The sequence below is a fragment of the Temnothorax curvispinosus genome, unplaced genomic scaffold, assembly GCF_003070985.1.
Source record: "Temnothorax curvispinosus isolate PA1 unplaced genomic scaffold, ASM307098v1 QBEX01006034.1, whole genome shotgun sequence".
Classification (NCBI taxonomy): Eukaryota; Metazoa; Arthropoda; class Insecta; order Hymenoptera; family Formicidae; genus Temnothorax; species Temnothorax curvispinosus.
The window spans coordinates 23662-43758 of NW_020215814.1; the positions used below are offsets into that span (position 1 = coordinate 23662).

Here is a 20097-nt window from a genome sequence, read left to right on the forward strand (position 1 = left end):
ATCAAAATAAATAAATATCGAATTTGTGGCAAATAAATAAGAAATCTAATAGATTAGGATGCTTACCTCAGGATATCATATCATTCTCCAGCTGTTATGTGAATATTATATCAATATGCTGCAAAAGACAGGTGGAAATGAAACGACGTTTACTATATTTGACAGTTTCTTGTTGAATCGACGATTAATACGCAAGTAATATCACAGACGCGAAAAGCGATCGACGCGACCGCCCTTCATTGCTTTTCCGTTTACATTTGCTCCCGGAATAACAATCCGACGGAAATCCAGATATGATTAAGGCAGCTTGTTAGTAAAAATTAAATTACAGGCCCTAAATAGATATTCACTATCTTGGTCCCATCTCGTCGATTGCTTCGAACTGTCCGTCGGTACTCGTTATTCAAAATACTATTAGATTCGAGATTTGCGTTGGACGACTAGGATTAGTGACACTCGAGTGATATTTTATCGTATACCTCTTCTCTACATCGGCTCTCGATAATGTCGACACGCGATTTACGAACGATAAATCGATTGAGAACTAAATAGGAGAAGTTTTTTCGTTTTTATTCGCTACGCGAAAAGTTATGCTTTTTATTTGGAGCAATCGCGGATCACTATCGTGTGTCACTATCGTCCGTAACCCCTTACCACATGTATCTTTCCATGCGAAAAAATATGCGGCGTGCAGAGAGGTGTCATAAGTCACACACGTAAAACAGTGAAGAAATTTTAGAGAAAGTTTGCTTGTGCTCTACATGACACGCGCTACGCGGTAAGAAGTTAATTAACATAAAATATATTATGTTATTCGTCGGATCGTATCTCGCGGGACAATCCGACGAATTTCGTTAAATTCCAGCATAAATACGCAAGAGTATCCCATCGCGAGGATCTCGTCAACCCCTTAACAGTACGTTGCTCATTACACAAATGTAATTACTGATTTTCACGTACCACACGTTTGTCGCGGTGCAATACAGTATGTATACATATATATATACTTAAAATTCTAACCGCCGGGAACGTCTACGGACCGAGAGTGGTCTGAACAGGCTTACAACGCAGATGTACATATACGTGTAAATATGAGTAAGTCAAATTAATATCGTGACTGGATCTTGCGTTTTCTCTTTCTCTCTCTTTCTCTCTCTCTCTTTCTCTCTCTCTCTCTCTCTCTCTCTCTCTCTCTCTCTTTCTCGTCTTCATGGAAACGTTTTTCCCAGCTCCGTTCTCTCCGCAGTAGTCATTTTCTTCATTGCCCGTTTCTATCACGATGATCATCGTTCATGGTCACGTGCCGTTTCCTCCTCCTCCTCCCGCTCTCACCCTCGGCCTAGTTGTACTTGTCGCGAGCCCTCACTGCAATCAGAGGTAAACATCAGCGAGGAAGTTCGTGGATGGTGAATCCGCGGAGATCGCACGCGGTGTTGAAATGCAATGGATGTGGCAATAGCCGCTGCCGCTGCGGCAGATACTCACTTTCCATGTAAAGGATCCCGGCGAGCAGACCGACCATGAACAGAAAACTCATGGTGCACACGAGAACGGTGAGCTGATTTCGCGCGCACCAGGACTTCCTGTAGACGGTGGCCGGTCTGCCGAGACCGTTCACGACCGTGAAGTGGGTGCTGCTGGCCACCGAGGCGGTGTCTATCTGCTTCGGCGCCGTCACCGTGGGCGGATGTATAGCGGCGAGATTCGCGAGATTCGCGGCCGTGAGTAGCAACGTTCCCGACGCGGCGCTCTGCAAACCATGTAATCACCGGAAAATTTGATTATAAAATCCGAGAAAACTCGTCTCGAACTTTTGAGAAGAGTCTTCCCACACTTATTATTTGCCGATCGTTGTCCCCAGCGTGACCAGCGGACGTCGGATGCTACTGTCTGCAATGTGCATCGCGTCGCGTCGCGAAAAGAAATTAAACTTGAGATTCCGCGAAAATAAGGCAAGTTGGGACCTTAACCGAATTGCGATTTTTGTTTACACCATCAAGATGTTTATGAACATTTTTGTCTGTTTATGAACATTTTTGCATCTATGTTTCAATGTGTTCGTGAGCGTTGAAGTGTTCTCGGCGGCTGGAAGTGTGCGACGATGCAATCGCCGCAAAACTTCTTCAAGCACGTAAAGTAGAAAGCTGGACTTATCATTTTGATATCAGGACCGACTGGCAAATTTATCGTGCGACTTTTGTGCGTAATTTAAAATTATTCGTAGAATTTCATCATTGGCGTCCATCGGACGAGGGACTTGACGAAATAAAGCAGCTTTTCATCGGATTTACATTGGAATTTTAATTCCAGGGCTTTTAAGTTAATCGTAAAGCGAGTTTTAATTTTAATTTTAATTTAATTTAAAATCAGGCCAATTTCGATATTGCTGCACGAGTAGTCGTGTTTAAAGAAGCGAAATTTACGTGTGTACTGGCGGTGGATCCTTGAGACGACGTCGACCCTCTCGAGGGGGAGTTCGGATGCAAGTGATGAGCCCAGCTACCATTTTCGCTGTCCCTCTCGCTGCGCCCGACCAAGGACGGCCTTGGGATGTGCCAGGAAAGCGGGTTGGCGGCAGCTACCGCTGTTGTTGCCACCGCCGCTGTCGTCTCGATCTGAAACCAACGTAAATCGATGTGAAGCTTCGATTGCATAAGCGATAATGCCATGCCGATTGCTGTTCTACTCTCTCGCCCGCATGTCCTCCACCTGCGACCGCGTGCCGTTTATCTGTCGCCAGAAAACATTACTCTACATATAGCTACGCGAGGCACCGCATCGGTGAACGCATTAAACGCGCATTTAAACGGGGGCTTTTAGACAACGATAAAATTTAACAAGCCATGGAGATTGTTTTATTGCACGATTAAATCTGTTTATATCTGTGTATATATCTTAACGCGAAAGAAAAGCCGACGTGACGTAATTTCTAGCACCAAATCGGGATTGCTACATGCACGTTACCAATTTTAATTTTACATTTTCTGTGCAAATACCTGCCTTCTCAGTTTATTATCCGGATCGTACTTATCCGATTTGACGTTTTCACACGTGCGAGTGATTATATCATTTTTACTGTTGCATCAGCAGACCGAACTGGGAAACTGTCGCGTTCGAATGTCAATGTTAAAATCTCTATAATTTCTTTGGTACTAAAGCTAGTGTTAGTCGATTTCAAGTTTCACATTTTGTGCAGTTGTACAATCTCGGCCGAGATATGCGATACGTGCTTACTATTAATTGATTAATTAAGCGATGAGTATAATAATGCCACCTCCGCGCATTTATATCTTTATCGTCAGACAATGCATGATTTCACTGTGAGCGGGGTCCTCATTCAAAAATCTGTCGTTCCAAATTTTTTTATCGAGCGGTCGTTTAAAGCGCGCGATATCAAAGTAGAGTGGTAGGCATCGCGAAAGCACATCTTCTGCTCCCACTCTTCCTTCCTGCGAGAGGAAGATTGACGAGAATTTTCGGCGTCTCCCGGGGGCGTGGAGCACCTCGACATTCCGGTTTGATCGTTGCATAACGCTCGTTGCGCTCTCGAATTCCGCGCGCCGCCGTCGCTTCGCGCGTCAAGTCTGCCGCCGTTGTTTTTGCACCGTTCTCGTCCTTCGCGCAGAGAGATGCGAAGAAATTCGTCGTCACCGTCATCGTCGTTCCTCTCTCGCTTCCTTTTTACGTGTTAATGCGCCTGGACTTTCGCACGCAGCACCCATTATACCCCGATAGATCGTACGCGCAGTTGGATGTTGGATATTTCCGCGACTGCGCGTCGAGAGGACGCGACGCGACGGGACGCGTGCCGATTACGCCAGTTAATTGGCTATTTTCGCACGTAAATCAAGTGCATTTTGCATCGGTGTGGCCTACCTTCGCGACCGGGCGCCGCCCAAGGACTGCGCTCGCTGCAAGAGTTTTGCACTGAACGAGTTTGCGCGTTCCTTTTCGTCTCCGACGTCGGTTTTTCAGACGCGCACTCGCGCGTTTCGTCCCGACCGGTACGGTAACTCTAATGAAACACCGTGTTTCGTACTTGCGGTTCTGCGTAATGTACATTTTTGAGCGAATAAAGAAGACTTAATTGAACCGCGCTGGGGGCCAGTAAGGCGCTAAGTCATACACAGCGAAGAGAAATCAATGTAAGACATGTATTTTTATTTACAGCGTCGATTATTATTCCCGTGAAAAAATGCTTACCTTGTCTTTAGAAATGGTACATTAAGAACGCAGTTCAAAGGCCACAGGGAAAGATATTAAATCTTCTTAATGATCTGTAGCGTTTTTTTTCTTTTACGTGCTTGTCTATTGAATTTGCATTGCGCAGCTTAATGATATTGACTTTAATTATACACAGATTATTCCAATTTATCCCAAGTCATTGCTCGCTATATAAACGATCGTGCCAAATTAGGAGTACGATAACAAGAGGCAAATTACGATCCGATATATGTGATTGATTTATTGCACCCGCGTCAAATGCACATCATTCCTCTGTAATAATGCCCATCATCATTATAATTGGAATAGTAAACTCGTCTGTTACCTATATTTAACAAGCCCTTGCAGAGAAATAAAATTTTATACAAATAAATTTAGCAAATAAAAATGTCGGTGGAATAGATGTCTTCGTAATAAAGCTAGATACAAAATTGAGTAATATAAATATTTGTGTAAAATTGTAAATGTCCAGCGTGTAAAAAGAATATTTACAAAAGTGTCGAACAAAGCGCGATTTTATGATGAAATTATCGAAGTCATGACAGTGACAGATATATTTCGCGAGTCGATATCTCAAAAATCCCCCATCGTGCGAGAGCGAAAGATAGGAGGACGAGCGTGGCCTAGTAGACAGCGCACCAGTCTATTGAGCCAAAGGTCCCGGGTTCGATTCCCGGTAGAGCTAGAAAAATTATATTCGTTCGTTCTCCTCTCGGAAGGCAATGGCAAACCACCGAGAGTATGTCTTGCCAAGAGAATTTCTCTAAAAAAATATAGCCGTTCAGAATCAGCGTTAAACTGTAGGTTGTGTATATACAATATGTATAATCCACGTGCACAACACATGCGTATATGAAGAGAAGTCACCACGCTTGGGCACGAGTAATAGGAGAACTTGGTTATCCGTCAGTTAGTAAAAAATTATTTGTCAGACGTACGGATTGGCCAAGTTGTACTCACTTGCGATTCAACCTCTACCCCAACGGTGGTGTCGCCAGACTACGCGTTTATGGGAAGACAGTGCATGTCAGCTATCAGGCTTTGCGGAATTTGATCTGATCTCCAGAATTTATGATGGTTGCTGTGTATCCTACAGTAGCAAAATTTGCTTGTTGAACCGCAAGTGAGTACAACTTTGCCAATCCATACGTCTGACAAAGAATTTTTTACTAACTGACGGATAACTGGGTTCTCCTATATTACTCGTGCTTGAGCGTGGTGACTTCTCTTCATATACATGTGTTGCGCACGTGGATTATACACAACCTACAGTTTAACGCTGATTCTGAATGGCTATATGTAAATGACAGAATAAGAAGATGAAAAAGAGATAGGGAGAATGACATTTACGGTGAGGCGTCGTTAGGAATTTTTGTGGAACTCAATATACCGGTCAGCCTCGAAGCGCCGCACCTGTGTCATACCCATGTAACATGATACTCTGAAACGGATTTTGAACTCCGTATGTGAAGTTTGACCCTAGAAGGTGTCAAATGCAATCTTTTTTGAAAAAAGAACTGCCTGCTTTGATATATCAATACACATGTGTTATATTGAAATAAAGTAAGAAATGTTAACAGTTTTCTCAGAGAGAATTTTGAGAGTTGTATTATATACATTTGACATAAAAAATTATCCATATTATAAAAAAATTAATTCTGATGAGCTTTTTTTCTACTTTTGAATAATAAGAATAATGTTATGTTTATGATAAAGTCTAATGAGATATATACATCTCTACGAAGTTAGCATTCACGCTTATGTCTACATTTACATCTACATTCGCCTTCATTCACATTTACATTTGCATTTATAATGTGTAATATACATATACAATTCTTGATACGTTTCAAGATTTTTCGCGATTAATAGGTTGAAATGATAAAAAGTTCCAATGGTTGATCAATCATTGCATGAATAATTTTTCGTAAAAATCTGAACAAAAAAACTTTAGTATCTTTAAAAATCTGAATTTTTTTAAGTTCTAAATCTCCATAAGTGAATTTTTTCTGAAATTTGATATTTTCTAGAGAATTCGGAATAGTGCTCCAAAAATTATATCGAAAAGTATTAGAATGTAAATTAATTCTAATTAAAAAAAAATGTTAGATTTAAATTTTATATGAGGAAAATATAAAATTTACACTTTAAGTCCTTATTTTTACGTTTCCAAATGTAATTGGTAACGTAATTGGAATTTTTTAGAAAAGGGTCAGTGTCGAAATTCCGAAAATAAGGTGCTAACACTTTCTCAGAGACATCAAGATAATATTAACTGAATTTGCGTAACGTTCGAAAAGAACAACAGTAAAACGTCCCATCTCATTGGTAGTCGAAAAGAGTAATACCGCGCGCGCAGAGAAATTTTGCTCGGAATGTCCTTGGTGTCCGTGTGATTAAGGTACGACATTAAGTTTGATACGGTGCATATGTCGGACATTATGAAAATGCACGCTCAGCTCGCGATGTCCCATTAATTGCGTCGCCAATCTTTTAAGGCGGCGCTGCTCCTCATTTCCGCCATTTCCTCGGATAATTATGCTGTCATCGTGCAAACTTGTCGTTCCAACCTTCTGGGAATGTAATAAATACGATCTTCGAGGTGAGCTTTTGTCTATTAATGTGGCAAAAGTGAATAATTATCAGTAGAGCGTTATTTGTACTATTTGGAGCAAGGCTATTCGCTGTAGAAAAAAGAATATCCGTTCTTCATCGGGCATCTGTGTGTTAAAACGGGAATGCGTGATCATAGGACAAATGTCAAATGCCATAAAACTGCTTGCGCAGTATTAAATGGCTAATAAAGATGGTTATAACGTCAATGCCGCATATGGCACCGTCGTAATCATCGTTATTGTCCACCTCTAATGTAAACGTCCTCATTAAAAAACGGCGCTCGGTGTACTTGTCATTAACGAAGATCCCTAACCATTACATCCTGTCACAGCGGAACGGTAGTGTCCGTAATGAACGTTACATTACACTTTTTTCTGTCCGCAGTTCGTGCATCTATGAATAATCCATTGACATTTTACCGTTGTGTGCACGCCGTTCCTTTTGACATCTCGTTAATGTAAGCAAAACCCCAAGCGGCCCACGAGTTTCCTTCGCGATTATATCGCGTTGCCGTTTTCCTTCCTATTATGTAAGGGCTTGTAAGAAGAAGCCGCGACAGCGCACAAGTTGAAATTCAATATCGCCATAGGGCATGTAGATTGACTTATTAATCGACGACACGTTGCACGTTCACGGGCGAAACTTCCGATATTGAAGATGCGGATCTACGTCATTCTGCACCTAAGGGTATATTTCCTCGTTATCGGTGGCCCCCGATAGTCCATTTCGCTTCCTGAGTAGCGAACGAGCGTCACCTCGCCGGATGCGTGAACGCTAATGAGCGTAAAAAGATATATGTTACAAGGTAGCGAGATAACACAAACATCGCGGTGTAACCTTGTGCATCTTGAAACGGATTACTTTACACTTGCGCGTCGATCGATTCCGATCTATCGAACCGATTGGCAGACTCGCGGAAGCGACAACTTAGCCACCACGCCGAAACGCACTTCACAGCCGTAACTTTTCCTGGCATTATTAATTATACGTCGACACGTATATATTTTTTTTCATTTATATGCGCGTTTCACTATACACTCGCGAGCCACCGCATCGTAAAATTAGCCACACTTTCCAATACGTGCGAAGCGAGAAATAAATTACGAAATGTCTTCGAGGGGAAAAAATATATCACGGAGGATTGATGACAAAACTTGTTTAAAACGGGATTGAGATATAGCAAATTCAGACTCATTTCTTTCCATGACGACATGTAACATCACCTTGCAATAAAAACTTCACATATAAAAATGTTCAACATTTCTCATATCCGAGTAGTATTGCATTGATCTTCTGGTGTCCTCTGCTGTCAGTAATATTTTTTTCTTCTACAATATTTGAATATTCATATAACACCTTAACATGTGCTAAGAGTGATTCACGTAGGCTTATGTATATAAACACACAATTTAGTATTAAAGATTGAATTGTTTCGGGACTAAAGGGATCAACAGTTTGATCGATATAATATATGTTTATTTCCACCAACGCAGATTAACTTTAATCTTGGTTTAATTTACTTTTTATCTTTTCTTAGTTCTGAAAATTAGAAGAAGATAAACAGTATCTAAGTTAAATCGAGATTAAAGTTAATCTACGTTGGTAGAAATAAAAAATAGTTAGAAAGAAGCGATTCTTTGAATAAATAATTGGAATTTTAATAAAATATGCAACACGTATATGTCTAGAGCGATAAGGCTCTAAGGAAATATTTCAGATTACATGAGATATAATAATATCATTTTTCGTGATAATATGTCAAAGTATATTTAGCACAACGTGTGTTGTGCGCGGTGGAATAAATTGTCTCTTATTGTTAGAATTAAGAATTAAATATTTTTTTCCACTGTAGACAAGAAGTTAAGACGGTAACTCCGTGAATTAGCATATTTCATTACATATTGCACGTATATCTCGTCAAGTGCGAGTGAAAAGTTATCGGCATGGTCAGTTCCGTACTTTGCAGGCTATCTTTCTTCCTCAAGCATTACTCAAGGATATATTTTAAAGCGAGTAAGACATTACGTTTTATCACGAATCTAGCACACCATTTATCTCTTGAGCTTCTATATCTTTATTAGAACGCAATCAGCTAATGATCAAAATTTCATTAGTCTGCTTGTTGTGCAGTTAAATCCGTTTGGCCTTAATTTTTGTTTATCTCATAAAGAACTATCCAAATGTTATTAGAGAACGTATTGAAAATGCATTTTCTTCTCACATTAAAAGTTAATAAACATATTACTTGGAACGGTGCCACGTAAATAACCTAACCTATAGAAAATCAGTTAGGCATAATTTAATAATTTTATAGTCCAAGAAACTCAACAGATATTTAAAGTAGCGTCATGTGGTGCCTGTAGCTTTTCAAGGTATACATGAGAAGTGTTCTTCAGCATCTCTTGCGTAATTTATCATATATTTTGCAACACCACATCACTTCGAGAATCCCGATGAGGATTTACGATCGTTGCTAAAGAAAACAAACTTGCCAATTTCTTGCGGCATTCTGTAATTCGAGATGCATCAATTGAGAGACTATCATTCGACGATACTATCGCGTTTGGTGGGATTATCATTCTCGAGTCCTTGGACATTCGAGTCCGCTTTGTAACATGTTTGTGAACTAATAAAGGCACCTGAACGCATTACGTAGATGATTATGAAACGGGCTTACGATTACGAGCTTTTGCTCCGATGTAACTATTTCGCGTGTGTCGCGCATCGATCGTTGCGTTTCACGCTTAAGAAACACGCTGAGAACGCGAGATAGTTATTGAGGTGAGAATTTCCCTCGAGGAAAAGAATCGCTTTCATTTTCCGTCACTAGCGAGAAAACCCGTGTTTAAATGCAACGAGACACGGAGACACGCGTGAAATGAGAACGGTAAGCGATAAACTTGAGTTTTCGTGCCGAGAACAAAGCCTTATTTTTGTCGACAGTCGTCGCGCATTATCAGATGGGATTACACACTCGTTGCAAAATTTAATTATATAATTGTGCGTGAAATGTTCTCTTGATTCCGTAATACTCTAGTTCTCGCGTCTCTTTCATCGCGGGCTTCGCAGAGTACCCAACTGATAACTGATACGTACAATATATTACTTTTCATCCGCCCTTCGTTAATTTGTGACAGGTTTAATTAGAAACATAATGCGCCAGTATCATAATCTTTTTTCTTTCACGTACATTGAGAGATAATTTATTAATTATTCCTATTATCGTTTTTATGAAATGCTGGCATTAAGACCGATCTTATTTTCGAGGACGCGTATCACTGAAGAAACGCGAGAAATGTGATGTAAATCGATTTTGCCTATCTGTCCTTACCGCCTTCCTTTTTCTACGTATCTCGTATCTCGGATGGTCGACCCCGAGGTCAACCTGATTGCCAATTAGTAAATACCAAATCGATTTGCAAGAAAAAAAAGTTGTCGCGACACGTCAATGTATGAGGAAAGATTGAGAGATGATTCTAAATGAGAACTATGTGCCGAGTCCTTATTGGGTAATTATTCGTTATTATGAGTACCTATGCGTTGATTAAAACTGACGCGCGATGGTTTATTAATACAGAATATGATTTTTGAAGTCGTAGATTGATTTAAAATGGAAAATCGAACGGTTTTGTAATTATATCCTTAAATGGTTATAGAAATTCTGTGTGTGCGTTCGCATACGATATGAGAGACAGTATAACTTGAGAAAACACGCGGTTGATTCTCTCGAAAGGCTCGAGACGTAGTTAAATGTTTAACATAAGCGATTGTTATGGGAAGATGAAAGTCGCCGTTACACGCAAACCCGTGCTCTAAGTTCACATTCGACAAGCGTTCAAAGAGTAGGAAGAAAACCATTTCCTGAAACGGACAGTGCGTATTTGCGCGTTGAACGCACGCAAACCATACGGCATATGGGCCTCGAGAGTTTTCACCGTTCTGTTCCTCCTGCCATAATTCATTTTCTCGTAGCGAATGTCCAATCATAGTAATTTTATCGCTGTGACGAAGACGCGAAGACGACGTAAGGATTACACGACTTCCTGTAACGATCCGACAACAAAGCAAGTTGTATCATTTTCTAACGTTACGCACAGCGGTGTGCGTAACGAATTAATTGGATCGTAAATAAAGCCTGCGCGTGTATCTCGACAGATTATCTAGAATGATATATGTGATGGTCGCGTGCGCGACCAAGTAAACAATTTAATATATCTGTATAAATATATTGTACATAGTAAAAAAAATTCTTTTCTATTTGCAATTATATCGAATAGTATATGTAATAATCTTCATTAACTAATCACAAGAATCCGTAATTTATAATCCTGATTTATCCTCTAGAGATGCTTCGACTAGTATTGTGTTATATATTTCTTCTCGTATATATAGATACTTATAATTTAATTAACCCCAGCTATCGGCATTTAGCGTAGACTAAATATCTATCGCACTTTTTTTTCTACCCATGCTGACATACAACCGGCCGTTTATCTTCGTTAATATCCATCTAGACCTTCGGCATGGCCCGTGGCGATTTGTCAAGCCGTAAGTAGGGGCTTAGCACGCGATAGAAGTTAATTTCGCACCGTAAGTTTCCGATGCCCATAATTCACAACATCCTCGACACCTTTTACGGGTGTCCTCCGATAATTTCGCGGATTTTGCAACTTTTCGATACCCGTCCGTCCTTGATGCTCGCGAATGAGCAAGCAGGAAGAGAGCTAATCGTTTTTACGACCGCCGCTTCTTTCCTCACGTAGTTGAGCTGAGTAACGTAATGCAAATACTTTCTTATATGACGTTTACAAATCTCAACAACTTTCTTTTTTCCGTAGTCTAACCACGAGGATTCGACAGATGACACAAGCTTATGTGTACCTGGGCGAGTGATACTCAACGCCCGCCTACCTTCCTCTGCTTTCGATCACTTTCTTTCCCTGCCCAAGGGCAATCGAGAAATTTCGTCGTTTGACTGGGTAATCAGCGGTAATTTCGATAAGATAGAGTACGTTGCCGTATAACCATTTGGGTGCTGATTGGGAAATTGCGTGTCCTGAACTCGATATTTGCTATTATTGCTAGAAATTCCAGTGATTAAGCGATTCTAACGAGGTATATATCAACGCCAAGAATTGCCATCTATAAATTCGACGTCGTTACGGCCGCTTTCTTCTTTCCCACACGTAAGATTTAACGGTCACGGTTGGCGGAGAATGTCGTAAGACCGTATATATCGGTTTAATATAGTCTTCCGTGCTACGCGCGGCGAGACTGCTTATTAAAACGAGCGGCGCGGCGGTCGGTGAAGGACAATATCGGTGAACAAAATACGCGGATTTTATTAATCGTAACCGTCACGCCACGAAATGTCACTGGCATATTCCGACGGACTCGGAATTTGTGTACGGGTTAATCGTGTCGGCTTGGATCTCCCCTAGGTCATGGATTCTAAATTGATTTGCATTTACAATGTAAAGAAAAAATGCCCGACAGAATGGCGCCCTATAAATCGTAAAGATTATGTCCGACTCGCGTGCCAAAGGACGTTTAAAGCCGACTTCATGTTGTGTTCTTTTCTTGTCCCTCATTTCTGTCCCGAATCCCGATACGAGTCTAATAGCTCAGATATTGCCGAATTCGGTCATCAATCGCTCTCGAAGTCGATCGGCCGTGTCGTAATCCATCATAGTCCTTACACAGGTAACACGTAACGTATTACACTTGGTCTCGTGAAGGCCGCTCGTAAATTAGAATGTGCAGTCAGTTGTTTATCGAAACAAAGGACGTTTTGGAAAGCTTTGGGGGAAGACCGTTTGATGTTGAAACTTGTGATTTTACGCGATCTACGCGTTCGCGAGAATTAAAAATCGATGAGACCTCACAGCTCGCGCGGACGAAGACGCTAATTCTGAAGCAAACTTTGGGTTGCAAAATGTGCACTGTACTTTAACGTAATCGAACGTTCCTCTCTTGACAGTCTCGCTTTTTTCCATTAAGATTTCCGACGTGTAAATATCGGAATATTCCGAAGATGTGACTCAAAGGTCGGAAGAAAGTTCGGTACACATCTTCCCGATCACGCAACCTAACGAAATGTTTCCTCAAAGAATTCGACACTCCACAGACGGTGTTATATAATTGTGCTGTAAACGCGATGTAACGTTTAGCGGTTCGGTGATAACATCACTTCGTCATCGTTTTCGGTTCTTTTCATTGAATATGTACCGCCTTGACATGCTCCACTGTGGCTATCGAAATCGGTTCCCGAAATCATGTCGAGTGACAGCCGGTATGCAACTTGGACGGACTATATATGTTATAAATAAAAGCTTTTAAAGCCTTGTGATACACAAAGTAGTTTGTATTATGTAAGTCATTACATAAGTGATATACAAATGGTAGACGCACACAGTTACAGATAAAGCAGATTGAAGTGATCAGGTCGAGGGCTTTTACTTTGAAAAGTGATTTTTTTATGTATGTTATCCATCAAAGCTGTCACATGTTAGTATTTTTATTACACAAGTGGCGAAAACAGTTAATTGAAATCGTGAACTTAATTCACAAAAGCCAATTATCGTCACACGTAAATTCGATTAAATAAACAAAGCAGTATTGCATTATTATATTATATTATTAAAATTGAAGTTTAAGTTGCATGCTGCATCTCATAAACAAAAAAGTATTATTAATCGATTTCTGTTTTATTTAAACTTTCCTGCTGTGATTATATTGTTTGCAGTGATCAACATTACTAGAAAAATTATTTTTTATCAATATTTTTGCTTGAAAAGATATCATTAATAACATTGATTCGATCCAAATTATTTTTTAGTTTGATGAGATCTTTCTTTAAATTCTCTAAATCAATTCTCCAAATGTTCTGATTCTCCAAATGACGAAATCTCTGGGGCTTCCCGCGTTTTCTGTGACAATTAAAAAGAGAAATATGAAGTGAGTCGCTTAGGTGTTAATTTGTGTTTTGCCGCGTACGGATAAAAAATTATTTGTCCTACCGAAAGATCCTGTTCTCAAGCGAACTCGCGTCCAAAATGAATTGCAACCAGGTCTTACATAAATCCAATTTGTAACCTGCCGTGTAGCGATTTTTTTCCCCTGTCACGTGGAGCTAACGCGTCGCGCAATTATACTTCATTGTGCGCGGATAATCCGATCGACGGCGGAAGGGAAGATTCGCGTTAATAATAAAATTGCGTCTCAAACGGAGAATTCAAATAGTGAATAGTTTCTCTTTTATCCTCGCAGTCGGATGTTAATGTCATGGAACTTCCCTAATCGAAATATTGCAATCAGTCAAATAATTCTGTTGATGGGGTTCGACCGCGAGGCGAATCATCGTGCGCTAAATATGAACGTGTGGAAAGTGAAATTGTCGGATCATCGTATCAATCACGTTTTGCATAAAGCTAAGAGAATCTGTAATTCGCGAGAATTTCCTAAAGGGATTCATGAACTTTTAAAAGTATGACTAGCAAGCGAAATTATTTCATATATATACTTTAAAATTCAAATATCCAATTTTTTCTACAAGAAACATCGAGTTTTTACATTAAAAGCAGATATAATATAATAGTCTTATTTATAAAAGAATATATTTAAGACTGTATCTGATTTTTTAAATGTCTAAACACATTCATAATTTTATTTTTTTATTGTTCATAAAATTGAGCACTTTTACTATATGAACATTTAATATTTTTTATATTATCGTTGACTCGTCGCTTGAGGTTAGCGAACTGATCACTCGTTAATGAGCTCGATAATGACAATAATGATTTAAGATTTAATTATGGCAATCTTTTAATGAATAATTTCCATACGGCAGCTGAAACTTTATCATTCAGTAAAATTATTCGTAATTCTTGCCGGTTCGACGTTCGCGCTTGAAGGTTGTTTTCAACACGTAAACGCCAAGGAAGCGATCGTTTCTGACACGCCGCTGCAGTTTGCATGCTAAACAAGGTGATAGGTTAATATGTTGCTAATTTCGTACACATGGCTAATTTGTACCGTGAATTCACTTGTGCACCGTAACGAATATTGTATTTTCGTTCGTTCGTTTGTTCGTTCGTTCGTTCTATATAGACACGAATGACGCGTAAGGTATTTTTCGTCGTGAGCCTTTCTTTTTCCTCTCACCGTCATCTCACAATAACGTTAAGTACCAAAGTTAACGTTCGCCTTTGAGCACTTCGCAGCCACTTTTGCGCTTTCGAGGCGTGCCATGAGGCAAAAAAGAGCGAGATTATACCTTGCATGACTAGTCGGTCGGCAAACGACACTCGTTTTACGCATGCATTCCTTCCGTCCGTACTTCTTAACGGTCTGAGACACGTATAATAAAATCAAGCAAATAGTTAACATTTTCTACTCATTTATTATAAATAATATATTTATAGCACATCCTAGAAAAAGAGATCAGATTCTGATAAGAGTGTGACCGAATTTTTCATTCCTTAGGGAGTCATTGCGCTGTCATGTAAATGATTGATATCGCGACCTTCGAATTCATTTGGCAATCGTCCTTTATCTTTTTTCGATCGACATTATTGCGAGATACAATCGCAAAATAGGCGTAGGCGTTAACATTCAATCATTATTTAGCTGTCATTTTAGGCGTTTTGTTTACTCATCGGTCTTGCCATTTAAAAATATTTAGCTCGATGCTTGCGCAAATTATACATGCACAGTACGATGCAGAAAACGGACGAAGTAATAAATCACTCTGCAGTTACTTTTCGTTCTGCAGCAGAAGTTAAAACGTGGGACGGGATGGTCAGGCGAGGCATAAATTGAGATTTAAAAAAAAATATCGGACAAAGTGTCGGGGGAATTAAAATTTATGACAATTGGGTGTATTATTGGAACGTCAAAATTCTTATTTCTTCGCGCATAAAGCATCACTCGAAAAATTCTTGTAATAAAATCTAGATGAATATCTTTAAAAGCGTAGGGCTCGGAATACGCTGTAAAGTTTTCGTTAGTCATTAAAATTTTCTTCGGTCGTAAATTAAAATCTCCCCAGGAATTTACGTCGGACAAAAGCGAGGTTCGTCGCGATAAGCGTTTTACGGTGCTTACGCCTCACGTGCGCCTCACCTGTACGCGTAATCACGCGAGTGAAGTCGTAAACATTAAAATTACGAGAATTATGGAACTTACTCGTAAGATGATTAATGACTCGCAGGTGTCTGCTCACCGCCTTGTTGAAATCTCTTGTTCAACCCGCGGCAAGTTTAAATACGTAGATTGTTCTCTTGCGACAGCACCCGCATCCGCGCTTTATTTCTTTGATCTTAACGTCGAATCGTTACGAAGACTAATGTACGGACGCTCGTAAATTGCGAACGAGACTCAGAATTAGATCGAAAATATCCGGCGCGCGGCGTTTTGCGGAAGAAGGCAATAATTAGGAGAATTTTATTCATTATCAAACCGGAATTAGAATTTTCTAGGAAACGTATGTCGTTTTGCATTTTTATGATACGCATATGCGATGAGGCTGATATATATCCTGTCGATTGCTCCGAGCGTGAAAGTTTAAAGTATCGGTAGGATATAATAAGTGAAACTGAATCTTTTACCATGAATAAATCAATGACTCGTGTGTTTTCGCGGCTGTTGCGCGGACTTCGGTAAAAGTCGCGTCATTATGCACGCGACGTTATTCTAATTAGCCGTCGCTATTAATACTAAGGCAAAGCCTGGCGTCGCAAACGTAAACGAACGAGCGAGTCGGATCGTTTTCCAGTTACGGAGCACCGCGCACCGCGGTCTGTCGAACATAAAACGAACTCGAAGGAAAATGATACCGCCGCGCCGTACACTTGAACGGCTCTGCAAAAACCGGAATAATCATACATACATATAGGGTATCCTGAAAACTGTGATCTTTTAATGATAGATTTTTATCATCTTTCGCGAGTAGATTTTCTTTTCTTAAACGAGAGAGACGTCGAGCGATACTTCCGTATCGGAGAAATTGTGTAATTATGCGTGACGCGCGCTATTGTTGAGCTACATCTTCCTTTAAACGCCAGGTAAAGTTGACGTTTTCTATCTCAGGGTGCGCAAGAATTCTCAGGGATAACAATTACTACACAGTTAACATAGAATATATTAACGTAGCTCGCGAGTGTTCGGGAAGATTTTTTTTTTTATCTAACGCAGAATACTTTTCACAATTACTCTCGACACGCATATTATCTGGGAACAATACTGCCCTTCGTTTCCCAACCGGTAGCGAGGTTATAGAACTCCGTCTTCGCGTTACATAAAACTTGAACGGCTATCAAGCTTATTAAGTATTCGCGGTGAGCGGTATTACAGTGTTGTAGCTTGTACACGTTGCCCGTGAACCTAATGCATTCGACGCCTTTTACCGGAATGCCTCGATTATTAAGACCGCGTCGCCCGTTAAGGCTCGCCATACGTGCTCGTGCGTTGAACTTGTTCCTCACACCGTATAGTTCGTGTACATGACCGTAGTTCTGAGTAACAGATATCTTTCGAGCGTCAACGGCTTACCGTCATAAATCATCCAGCGAAGTCCGTGACTAAAATAGATCTAATGCATGACATGTACGCGCGTACGACACTTCTCGAATCTCTACTAGACGGAAGTTCGTTGCCGATGAATAGAATCGAGATTAGCTGTGCGTCTCATTGACCATTTTACGATGGAAAGAAGCCATCGATAAACACAGGTATAATTAATAGCGTAGATATATTCTCGCTCTTTTAGAGCCGTGCAAGAGCTATTTGGTTGTAAATGCGCGCGACCTATTAGCTCATCAGTTCGCTCCGATCGTTTCACTGGATCGCGACGCGATTCGTGATTACGCTCGCGGTTCCCTTTGTTCCGCGACGCGTTTTCCCGCCGAACCAAGAGACAACCGTTCGTCGCGCAACCGTGAAAGTGCCTCCGGGGTCTTGCGAGGCACGTTGATCTCCGATGTGGAGATCGAAACGTGGATGAGCAGCAGCCACCTGAGTGGCGGAAGGAACGGTGAAATAGAAAGCCGGCGAGCCGATAAAAAGCGGCGGGGGGACATGTGTGTGATTTCCGTGATGCTGCGACTTCTATTCCACATTCCCCCTCCGCCACGCTGAGGATTACCGACGAGGTAAGACGTTACTACATCGAGGACTGGATTATCGAGTAGCAGCTGTCGCGCAACACACTTACGTCTCTAACGATATCCTCGCCGCTGTTGGAAGCCTCCTCCACGTTGATACGAATAGCCGACATGCTACGAGGCGTCGATCCCTCGCGAAGCCACCCTGATAGGATACTCTCTTCTAGATTGTTGTCGAAAGTCGATGATGCTTCCTGGATCCTCATCAGTATTATCCGGGAGTCGTTCAACTCGTCAAAAACGCGCGTCCTCAACCAGATCACCACTCCTCGTCGTGTCGCGGCTGGTGATCTCCCTTATACTAATCCACGGATTCCACAAGAAACCCACTGTCGGTCACCCTCGAATAACGAATCGATTTCTCGCGCGAGTGCTCCGTGCGTGACGTATCGACGTCTATAATTTGAGATCTTCGTCTTCTCCTCGATACTTGGGGAGGAAGAGATCGCTACGAAGCGCTTGTATCCCAGGGAACGTGTTTTCGAAGACAGAGCCGAAATCGGAGCTCGCCGTCCTTTCTCTCCCTTCGGAGCAGGACAATGCCTCGTCGTCTCGTCAACTTAAATTTCCCTTTGGATGTGCACAAGCGCGTAAAATTGCTTTCGATCCCTTCGCGAAAATCTCGCACGGAATCACCATCGAGGGATGACCGGTAGTGCGCTGGTCACTGTTACATATATGTATGTGTATGTATGTGTGACGCGCGCGTCTCGCGTCCGTTAAGAGGAGTACCGCACGCCGAGTATCGTGATCGTCTCTCTCGCACGCGTGCGACTAGAGCCGCCGCCGTATCTGGCCTTTGGACTGGCTGGCACCAGTCTACCAGATCGGTTTTATACCTTCGGTATCTCCCACTCTCGTGGACGTGCGAGCGCGCTCGTGCTCGCTCGCTCGCTTGCTTGCTCGCACCGCGCGGCACGTCGTCGTCGTCGGTCCTGCACACGGGCAGTTCCACCACGGCCGAGAGGATCGATCTTTTTTTTTTCTTCCTTCCCAGACGCACGTATGTGGTCCGGCAGCAGGGACCATGCGTCGCGCCTTGTCCATGCCAGGGGACATTATCCGTGGGTGGTTCTAGGCGCAAGGACGAACGGGAGGTCGAGGGAAGGGTCCACCACCGTGCCCTAAGTCCGGTTGACGTATGCCGGACCGGATCGCGATCGATTTCGTTTTTCCCTGTTTCGCGGATACAGGAAATGCGGTGAGCGCAGACACCGAGGCGCGTTATCTCTTAACGACCGTAACGAGGTCTAGGAAGTGTGGGCTTGCTCTTATCTCGCGGATTCCGTATGTAACCGCGGCACGTTTCGACGCGCGAATTTTATTCTCGAATGCAGACGCGGGGAAAGGGGCGTATCCTCATTTTTATCTCGACTTTCGACAATGGTTTTAATATTGTGGATAGGTTGGCATACGTTCGCCATGTCAATCTTTGGCAATGTAAGACAGTTGTTTTCTCTACTGTGCAGATTGCTCCAAATGATGAATGACGACAAGTAACTTTTCACGAATTATGATAATATAAATGCTCAATGATCGCTTGTTTCATTAATTCAATCGAGATTTTATTAATAAATGTAATAAGGAAATTTTAATTAATGTCGATACAATCGCTTTTAGAGCACATATGAGATTGTTGATGAAAAATTTCGTTGGTGAAATATTAAATGGCCTTACATTATCGTTAAATTAAACGTTAACTCTTGCTGTCATTAAATATCTGTCTCGTACTTTAACGTGCAACGAAATATCTGCTCTTTTTATTCTTGTATTTTGTACTTCGTAATTCACACCGTCCTTCGGGTGTGTTTGTCGGTCGTAAGCAAGACCAATGACCGGAAGGGAGTTCCGACTTATCGCATGTTTTTCGATTTACCTAATTTTTATGCCGATCCGCGTAATCTGGACCTCGTCTTTCATTGACTCGCACATTGCTCGTCGGCGGACCGTCGCCACACACGAACGCGTAATTTTCTACGAGAATATCGCATGACAACGATATTGATATAACTAATAGCGTTTTTCACTGGCAGAGCTGGTGCGCATTCGGTGCACATTGAAGCCGTCGTACACAAACCAACGTGTATATATATAT

General features: G+C 41.4%; 1 protein-coding gene across 1 annotated transcript; it reads right to left on the reverse strand.

The window, feature by feature from the left end:
• Nucleotides 1-93: 93 nt before the first annotated feature.
• Nucleotides 94-18791, reverse strand: LOC112455389. The gene is made up of 4 exons (XM_025017288.1): nt 18053-18791; nt 2424-2615; nt 1486-1750; nt 94-1365 (listed from the first exon to the last, which is right to left on the reverse strand). Exons 1-4 carry the CDS (start codon nt 18206-18208, stop codon nt 1340-1342), a joined length of 639 nt encoding a protein of 212 aa, XP_024873056.1. The 5' UTR covers nt 18209-18791; the 3' UTR covers nt 94-1339.
• Nucleotides 18792-20097: the final 1306 nt, after the last annotated feature.

Excerpts from the sequence above, each read along its gene's own strand:
- LOC112455389 (XM_025017288.1), bottom strand. The coding sequence starts at position 18,208 with ATGAGGATCCAGGAAGCATCATCGACTTTCGACAACAATCTAGAAGAG. Across the intron at positions 2,616-18,052 it reads GCGAGGATATCGTTAGAGAC|ATCGAGACGACAGCGGCGGT; the intron begins GTAAGTGTGTTG and ends CGTTGGTTTCAG. Across the intron at positions 1,366-1,485 it reads CGGGATCCTTTACATGGAAA|TGAGGGCTCGCGACAAGTAC; the intron begins GTGAGTATCTGC and ends CTCTGATTGCAG.